Source organism: Phaseolus vulgaris, chromosome 1 (assembly GCF_000499845.2).
Source record: "Phaseolus vulgaris cultivar G19833 chromosome 1, P. vulgaris v2.0, whole genome shotgun sequence".
Classification (NCBI taxonomy): Eukaryota; Viridiplantae; Streptophyta; class Magnoliopsida; order Fabales; family Fabaceae; genus Phaseolus; species Phaseolus vulgaris.
The window spans coordinates 36,132,548-36,142,951 of record NC_023759.2 but is presented as its reverse complement, the minus strand read 5'-3'; the positions used below and the strand labels follow the sequence as shown (position 1 = coordinate 36,142,951).

Below are 10,404 nucleotides of genomic sequence, written 5' to 3'. Positions count from 1 at the left end.
GGTGTCCACCTTGATAAATGGGCCCAACAAGGTAGGCCCACTAGAATAATATAAATAGTACGCATCCCAAGGAGTAAGGTATGTCATTTATTACTGTTCACCTACCTGAGAGCTGACCACCCGCTTTACTGACTTGAGCGTCGGAGTGCCTTCGCAGGTACCCCACCATCCGGTGTTCACCCGACGACCGTGTGCCGAGTGCCGAAGGATAAGCAGGAGGACGAGAAGAATCCCAGTTCATCACCTAGTCACCCGCCCGACCGAAGGAAGGAGAAGAAGACTTCAACAGTTCTCTAGGTCCCATCTCCCTAGCAGGAACAGTAATGTTTTTGACACCTTGTATTTTTTAAAATTTTAAATAAATGTTATTTCATCTAATTTTAAAATAAATCTAATGAATCAGTAATGATTTCAAATGTGAGAAGAATTAAAATTAAGAAATTATTTTTTATAAAGATTAAGTAGAAATAAATTATTTTATAAAATAAAATCATTTCATTTTATAAATAAATAATACAGAATTTTTTTTACAAAAATTAAAACAAAAATTAATTTATTTCGTAAAAAAATTGAATACGAATTTAGGTCGTTTTTTTAATATTGTTATCAAAAGTATATGAAATTATGATTTTAAGTATAGTTTAAAGAATACAATAATTTGTTTTACTTTAATAAAAAAATATATTTTTTTATTTCTACATCTTAAAAAATATGTACATATAAACTGATACTAAAATAAGTAAGAAAATAAGAGAATAGATAATATAATAGTAATTAAATATGTTTTAAAATTTAAAACTAGTCAAACTCAAATAAAAATATTTCAAAAATTTAATGTTAAAAAATTAGAAAATGTATTTAAAGAAAAATATTTAATGTACCTTATAAACTATTTTTAACAAAAAATCTTTATATTATTCCAATAAAAAAATGAAACTCTTATAGATAGGTAAGGACTTAGAAAATAGTTTTAGAATATAAGGAATATAATTAAGATGACAGCTGAATAATTTATTATTAAAGTGAAAAATGTATATAAATAAAAAAATTAGTTATTTAAATTTGATTTTAATATAATCACTATTTTTCAAAAAACTATTCTTTTTTCTTCTCCTGTCTTCTTTTTAAGATTATGATAATATCTTTCATCAGACTGATGATTGGAGGTCACCACTAGGTTTCTAGCAGTGAGTAGAGTAATACTGTCTAATCAAAATTTTAGTTAGAGTAAGTTAATTTTGCTCCTTTTTCCTTTTGAGTCAATTTTGAGTTTTGTAGTTGGCCTAGATAAATGTGCTTTCATGTAATGTTTATAGCTTCAAGATTAGTATATGTTAGTTTAGAATCCTAATGATTTTTTATCAAGACTGTGTGGTGCAGGTTAAACTACTTATGTTTTTTTAGGAGTTGAATGTCTTTTGTGAGCACGCTTACTTCTACTCAAGTAATAGAAACTAGTTTTATTTTTCAATAGAATCCTAAGTTAGAATATCTGGATATGAAGATGATGTGGTCAAAAACTTAAACTTTTCTTGCAGGATAAGAGTTCAAGGGAAATAATTGTCTAACTGTGAGCAATGTGATACTACTTTTGTTTGATATATTAATGAAAATACAAATTTGGTATTAATTTTTTAGAGAAAACTTAAAATATATTAGTTGTGAGATTTAGTTATGTTAATTTTGCTCAAGCAAAAATTTGGTGAAATTTTAGGTTGTTTTTGGAACTATTTTTGCTCTAGCAAGGGGATTCTCACTCAAGCGAAAATAGTATTGGAACTGGCTTGCTCTCAACCCCATTTTTACTCAAGCAATGATATTTTTGCTAAAGTGGGGTCATTTTCACTCAAGCTAAATTATTTAACTTAAACTTGGAAATTTGCTTTTGAAATATTGCTTTATAATTGTTTATTGTTTGAATTAAATTTTATGTAAATTTTTATTTATATATGTAATTGAAAATAGTTAAATTATGTGTTTACATGATTTTCTTTGATATCTTTGGATTGTTTAAAAACATAAGCTTTTGTTTGATTAAATGATGCACTTATGTGTGATATGAGATATGAATTATATGGAAATATGATCAAGACATGATATTTGTTAGGATGTGTATTAGTTGGTGATTCATGTAGAAGGAAGTATCCTAAGTTTACTAGTATATTGCAATCATATAGATGAAGATTATTAGGTGGTGAGAGTCGAAGAAGGTTGATAGGAATGAGTCTGCAGTTTGAAAGATAATTGATATCATACAAGATGATTTGATACTGAGATTATTATGCGCATAGTTATGTGGACTTCACAGTAGGGTAATACGACAAATGCAAATATCCAAGTTTAAGTCAATACATGAGTCTTCTAAAAATAGATTTAAGTATTTATGTATAGTGGATTTCTAGCATGAAGAATATTGATTATGAATTATTTATAGACACTTGATTGCTTTGTTAATTTAGTGTATGGAAAGTGGTGAATTACATGTTTGTGATTTAAAGATATAATTATGTTGCAAATTTGGAAAGATTAGCTCACCCTACTTTATGTTTAGTGTTTGTTTTAAAATTTGTGATCATCATGTATTACACGAAAACAAATTATATTGCAGGTGATAGAACTCTATATTGAACGAACAAATAGAATAATCCACATTTAAATTTTTTAATTTTTTTATATATTATTTAAGTGATGTAACTAAAAAGGTTAGAGTAAAGATATAAATTTTACAACATTATGATAATAAAGTTATTATATGATACTAAAGTTATTGATCAGAATCATAAATAAAACTCTAGGTTATAGGAATAAAAATTTGTCTTTAAAAATATAATAATAAAAATTAAAGAAAATATTGATTAAAATGAAATTTTTATAAGGCCTTTAAAAAAAATACAAAAAATTAAAAACGAAATAACATAATAGAACTTAAAAAGCAAATTAATGTCAGGTTACATATTGTTACTGCGAAACTATAAATTCATGTTAATAAACATTTTAAGAAAATATTTAATTTACCTCATTAATTACTACTTTGTTTTTAGCTAATACCCTTAAATATTGTTATAAAAATATACAGGTAATAATAAAATGACGTTTGTAATAAATTAAAATAGTAATTACAGCTGTTTTAAAATTTAAAAATAGTCAAACAAAATATAATTCTTTAAAAAATTTAATGTTGAAGAAATAGAAAAAGTTTTTTAAGAAAAATATATTTAATGCAGCTTATAAAATATGTTTAACAACTTTTTCAAAGGATTCATAAATTTACTACATAAATTTTATAACAACTTTTTCTTAAATATACTCATATAAATGATTTAGGATTACTCATATTTTGTCGTGAAAAGATATCACATATTTTTAAATTTTTTTATGAATAAATATAATCTATCTATTTATTATTTTTTATATATAAAATTTGATCTAATCTTTTCATATATATATATATTTTAATAATATTTTTTCATGAGATGATTGTTGTTACTTGAGGTGTCAGGGATGTTAAGTTGCATAATAATGTCTAACATAAAAATATTTTTATAAAAAAAATAAACATGGTTTAATTTACTTTTTATAGTGTTATCATATCACTTAATTTTAAGATTTCATATATTTTTTTCAGTAGTTTTATAAGATTTTATTTAATAATATATTGTTTACAACTTTAATTCAAAATATTTATTATTATAAAATATTTAAAAAAAGTGAAATGAAATGACTTGTAAAACATAAATTAAGTCTTCAGGTTAGATGTTAATATTATGAAAGAATAAATTCACGTTAATGAATATTTGAAGAGAAATATTTAATGCACCTTATTAAATACTGCATTGTTTTGAGGAGATGCTCTTAAAAGATGGATATAAAAATATGTAGGAAATAATAAAATAAGGGTTGTAATAAATGTTGGGAGAAAAACATTTGGTGGACGTCATTAATAGTTAATTAATTATTAATTATAGTATTTAAGGAAGCTTACGCAAGCTTATTGGTAGAATTAACATAATCCAATACGTGGAAAAGAAAAAGAAGGATCCAACTCAGCACGAAAACCACATGACTTTCCTAAACCACTCTTCTTCAACATAGCAACATAAATGCTCAATTTATTCAATTCTGTTTTTCTTTCTTTAAAACCCTGCAAACTCTGTTCTGCTAATGCACTTCTTCTTCCCCACAAAACTCAAAACTCAAAACCCTAGAGAGTCATAGCCATGTCTGACGTCTTCTGCAGTGACTGCAAGAGGCAGACGGAGGTCGTCGTCGACCACTCGGCGGGGGACACCGTCTGCTCCGAGTGCGGTCTCGTCTTGGAGTCTCACTCCATCGACGAAACCTCCGAGTGGCGAACCTTCGCTAACGAGTCCGGCGACAACGACCCCGTGCGTGTTGGCGGACCAACCAACCCGCTGCTCACCGACGGCGGACTTTCCACCGTCATCGCCAAGCCGAACGGCGCCTCCGGCGAGTTCCTCACCTCATCACTTGGCCGCTGGCAGAACCGCGGCTCCAACCCCGACCGCGGACTCATCGTGGCCTTCAAAAGCATCGCCACCATGTCCGATAGGTCACGTATTCAGCATTATTTATTTATTTATTTATTCGTTTAAATTAATTGAGAATGGTTTTTTTGTCGTATTGGCGCTGACGTGGCTGGCGGTGGAATTTCAGGTTGGGACTTGTTGCAACTATCAAGGTATTGTATTGTTCATTGTCTTCATGATAACTTTTCTTAGTAGTTAATAAACCGTTACCTTTTTTAAATCTTGATCAAGAATGCATTTGGATGAAGAGTTTTAAAATGTCTGAATTTGAAATGTGAAGTAATTCGATTGAAAGGAGTCTAAACCAATTCTTTTGCTGAATTGTGAAGCAACTTTGATTTCTTGTTATGGTGGTGCCATAGCCGCCGGACTTCTTGAACCTATGGTGGGGGAAATCATCTACCGCGCCATTCTGCAATGGCGGCCACCATTGAACCTGGTTCTTGGTAGTTTCATACCCATTGGAGAAATGGAACGCTTCACTGATTGTTGGAATTAGTTTGTGGCGATGCACTGGCATTTCCATTTCATGGAACGGGACTCAAGGTCACAACCGTCTTAAAATTCTTGGAGACCTTTTAATCATGAATATGGACCCTCTTTCCCTAATATTTTAAAATGAAAGCACAATTTTAATATTTGAAAATATTATTATAACATAAATGTATTTTTACAAAATTAAGCAAAAGTTGTGAACTTTTTAAAATTTGGAAGTCCTGTGCAGAGGGTATGCATTGCATCTCTCTCTGACCGGATTTCAGTCTTGCAAGGTCCCACCTGCATGGTAGACATGTTCCACTAGAATATAAAAATGGACATTCCTCCTATTTTAGTGGAATTTAAATTCTTGACTTCAACAAAAGGTTAAATGCTGGACAATTGTTTAATTTTTGGTATTAAATATGTGAACAGAGCATTTTACGGATAGCAAATGAAATACCCTAAAATTAGGTTACTCTCATCGAATAGATTTACCCAAACATAGATAAAAGTTTCTTTTGAAAATGTATACAAAATTTGTCCCGTGAGTTCACAGTGCTGCAAGATGGTGAGACAAGCACGTAATTGTGAGGAATGATTTCATTCTAACTGAAAGTAATATGGTCAAACAGTGTTTCTTAATGCCGACCAATTACGTCGAACTTGTCGGAGCAATGTTTATTTGCTTTGCATTATATCAAGTGCTCCTTGAAGCTGTTATTCTAGTTTATCTTTTGAGTTGAACATCGAATATTATGGAAAATTAGTATTTGTTCTCCTCTTATGTTGTGTTTGCAATTGATTTGAAGGATCGGGCTAATGAGATCTATAAACGAGTTGAAGACCAGAAGTCTAGTAGAGGAAGAAATCAGGATGCACTATTGGCTGCTTGCCTCTACATTGCTTGTCGACAAGAGGACAAGCCTCGCACTGTAAAGGGTGCAGCTTATGATTCTTTTGACATTTAGATGCTTCCTGATTTTTCTTTCCCTATATAATTTACCTTACATGAACCTATGGATTTCAAATAGAAATTTGCTCTGTTGCCAATGGAGCCACAAAGAAGGAAATTGGCCGAGCGAAAGAATATGTAGTGAAACAACTGGGTTTGGAGAAGGGCCAATCTGTAGAGATGGGAACAATACATGCTGGGGACTTTATGGTCAGTTTTTTTCAATTGATGAGGGGTACTTATGTAGCACTGCTACCTAATTTAGTCATTGGGTTAGCTGATTAATTAATTTTATGTCTGTTCCACTAACATTATTTTCTCCTCAACCACCAGAGACGTTTTTGCTCTAATCTCGGTATGAATAATCAAGCTGTTAAAGCTGCTCAGGAAGCTGTTCAAAAATCAGAAGAATTTGATATAAGGTAAATTTTAGTTTGTCTTGTATTTTCTTTAGGGAATGAAATAGATGTTCACTCTTAAGGTTGGCGACCTTTCATGTTATTTACTTTCCGTACTATTACATTATACATTGTACATTGTTATTATGAATTCAATAACTGAAGGTGTTCCTCCTATGAGGAATTTCAGGTGGCAAAAGTATGAAGTTGGCAATACTGTGATAAAAATGAACCAATTACATTAGCAGAAAGTTAGGGTTGTATAATTACAACTTTTCGAGGGTTATGAGATAGGACGGAAATATAGTCAAGGGCAGTAATGGCTTTGAATTTGAATTCTTTCTCTTTTAACTAGGCAAAGGATGAGTTGTGGGTCATGAACTTATGTTAGACATATCTAGTATTGTATTCCACACAATTGCCTGACTCATAAAATTTGAATTTTGAAAGACAAATAATTTGTTTTGTCCTCTCACCACCACTTGAATCGATTTTAGTGTTTATAAGTTTAATTAAACATCTCCCCTTTTCATAGTTTTCTGATTTATATTCCTGTGATAGATACTAATAGCATCTTTAATCTGTCAGGAGAAGCCCCATATCAATTGCTGCAGCAGTTATATACATCATAACTCAGCTTTCTGATGATAAAAAACCTCTCAAAGGTCAGTGCCACTTCTCCTAGAGTAAAACATAAAACCAATGAAATAAGAACATATCAACTGGTTTAATTGTCTACTCTATTTCTTATGAATTTGGAATTAAATTTGATTTCAAATAAGTTTGTAAAAGAGTATTCAAATGTACGAAGGTCTTAGTGATCATAAGAATTAGCTGCTGAGCTATTATTACATATTTGTATCTGATCTCCTGTGTTAGTGCAGATATATCAGTTGCTACAGGAGTTGCAGAAGGAACCATTAGGAACTCGTACAAGGATCTTCATCCTTATGTTTTCAAAATAATACCAAACTGGTATGCAAAGGAAGAAGATTTGAATAACCTGTGCAGTCCTTAAAGCCAAAAAAATAAATAAAGACCACATTTAACAACTTAGAAGCCTCTGGAACGTTCTGTCCTTATGTATGAACTGTTTTATAGTTTTAACTCATGAAAATGCGTCTTATGTTTGGCATTTTCCTTAGATAAAAGCACATTCATTTTGGTTTACCCTTCCAATGTGAGAATTGTATGGGAGGAGAGGCATCGATCAACCTTGATGACAATAACTTTGTTTTGTATTTTATATTTTGTAGTTGTACTAACGGAGGTTGGAGACGCTGGGAACTTAACTGATAGTTTACTAGTTTACTTTTGGACTGTAACTATTCTGCATTGTCCCTATCAGTCATGTCTTACATATGCTTTTCTTATACGATAATTTATTAGATTTTTGTTTTAAATTTCAAACAGTTTTTCTTAATCCTTTTGTCTTTAATAAAATTTATTTTGTTTTTTCAAAAGTAATTTAGATACTGTTTTGAACAGTGAAATGAAATTATTTAGATAGTATTTTACGACAAATATTAAAATAAAAAAAAGTTCAATAATACTTATCAAACCAATAGTTGATTTATTATATTTATAATATTAATTAATTGAGAAGATAAATAGTTAATTAATTGAGAAGATAAATATTTATAATATTTCTTACCAGTAAGGGTGCAAAATACTGTAGTATTACCATAATAAAAGCTCACATTAGATTGCATAGTACAAACTTCTAGAAGATTTATTATACATATTCAAATAAATAAATAAAATATATCTCAAACTATATTAACTGTAATAGAATTTTTTTATAAAATATATTCTAAAAAATAAATTAAATATATTGAAAATCAATTATCTTATAAGTAAACCCTATTAATTTTACAAACAATAATAAATATCAAATTCGTAAATTAATATTTTTTAATGCTTGTCTAACTTATGCTTATAATTAAATATTAATATTATTTAAATATTGTACATAAAAGTTTATAGAAAAATGTATATAGCAGTAATTACATAAACTTTTAAGAAAACGATCCTTTAGTTCGATAACCACAAGTGTTATTTTTTTTACAGTTTAAGTATTTTTTTTTAAATAATGTAAAATAAAGAATGACTAAAAATAATCAAGAAAAATGGTGAATTGGTTTAATTTTTTTTTAAAAAAAAACTTCAAATTTTTTCTTAAACTATTAATGATAAGAAAAATTAAGTGTATCAATCAACAAACACAAACAACAATAAAAAAAATTTAAGATAATGAGAGGAATGTGAAACATAAAAACACAACTTTTATATTGATTCAATTATTTCCATTTATTCAATTATTTCCAAATCTCTATATAGTTAATCCAGAAAATTAGTTAATCTAGAAAATTTGAGCTGAATTTTTCATTAAAAACTTAAAATTTTCAATTATAAGAAACACCTATGTAACTTGAACATGGAATACAAATCACTCCTTAAAACATCCTTCAAAAAAATTTACCAACATAATGAAAATACTTAATTACCTACAACAAATACACCAAACATTGATGTAATACAAATTATAAAAAAGAAGAAGATAAATATCACCTAAAATTTGACAAATTTATAATGAAAACCTACATCATGATCATCCTCCTTGATGAAACTTGAACACTTATTTTTCAATTAAGAGGTAAATGTATAACAATATCAGAGTATGTCTTTTAGGAACTAACAAGGTCCTTTTCTTGAAATGATGTCAATTAACAACATATATTTCTTTTTAAAATAGTTTTAAGATTACTAATTGGTACAATCAATTATAATTAAACATAATCCATTATTATGTTCTTCATGTACCTCCAAAAACATATTGAAATAGGATAATCAATGATTTACTATTCATAATCAATTATTTGCCAGAACAAACATTTTAATATTTATCTTGGCATAATTGATTATCTATAAAAATAATCTAGATTTAGCTGACGTAATTGATTATTGATTATTTATAATTGATTATATGTGAGGACAAAAATTTTAGATTTAGCTAACATAATTGATTATTCACTGTTCATCATAATCGATTATTTGTGAAACTTGATGAAATCTAGGTTTAGTCTAACTTGAGCTAATCGATTATAAACTTAACATAATAATTTTTTATGTCTAGAAAGATAGAAAAACAATTTTTAAATGCAAAAATACTCAATATTATCTTAGAGATTGATTCACATTTTACTTTTTGATCATACTAAGATAATGAGCAATAAAGAGAGAAACCATCAACAAGATGTGTTGGCATCTTCAAAATCATCATCAAATCAACACATCATGCTTTGCTAACAAACTCCACCTTTTTTATGATGGTAAACAAAAAAGTTTTGTGTTGTTAATTTATGAATTGGTTTATGATATAATTAACATAAGTATCTTTCTCCCCTTTGGTCATGATCAAAAAAGTAAATAAGAATATAAACTAGATAATGAAAAGAGGAAATAAAATATAGACCAATAAACAAAATATTCCTATTTATAGAAGTAGCAAAATACATGAGAAATCAATCATAAAAAATTGAACATTAACCAAACCAAACCAATCAATACAAACAAATCCTAAAAACAACACTTAATCATCAACATTATCGTCAATATGAGTCATAAAAGCTGCCCCTAGGAACAAACATCAATGTAATGACAAGAAGACAATACTAATTGTAAAAAAAGTTGTTATCACTCAAAGAAAGCAAAAATGGTGATTGATATGACCAAATACTAATTGTAAAAGAAAATATGATATAATTGCATGTAGTTGAAATAGACAATTAATTAAATAACAATATAATTGATTAAGTTTTAAAGAAACACGAGCCAAATTATACATATCTCATAAAATATAGTCAATTGGGTAGTAATAATCCAAAATGCCTAATTAATGTTACATAACATATCAAACAATGATTTACCTTAAATATTACCTCAAAACCTTTGTCATAAAGTTAAATGATACTAAGCATGTTGTGCTCACCATATGTCTTGAACAACCGCTATTAAAATATCACAT

General features: G+C 28.6%; 1 protein-coding gene across 1 annotated transcript; it reads left to right on the top strand.

Moving 5' to 3' along the window:
* Positions 1-4,070: 4,070 nt before the first annotated feature.
* On the top strand, positions 4,071-7,705 carry LOC137814023 (transcription initiation factor IIB-like). The gene is made up of 7 exons (XM_068616544.1): positions 4,071-4,570; positions 4,675-4,699; positions 5,837-5,966; positions 6,059-6,189; positions 6,313-6,401; positions 6,966-7,042; positions 7,262-7,705. The coding sequence occupies exons 1-7, from the start codon at positions 4,218-4,220 to the stop codon at positions 7,393-7,395; spliced, it is 939 nt and encodes a 312-aa protein (XP_068472645.1). The 5' UTR covers positions 4,071-4,217; the 3' UTR covers positions 7,396-7,705.
* Positions 7,706-10,404: the final 2,699 nt, after the last annotated feature.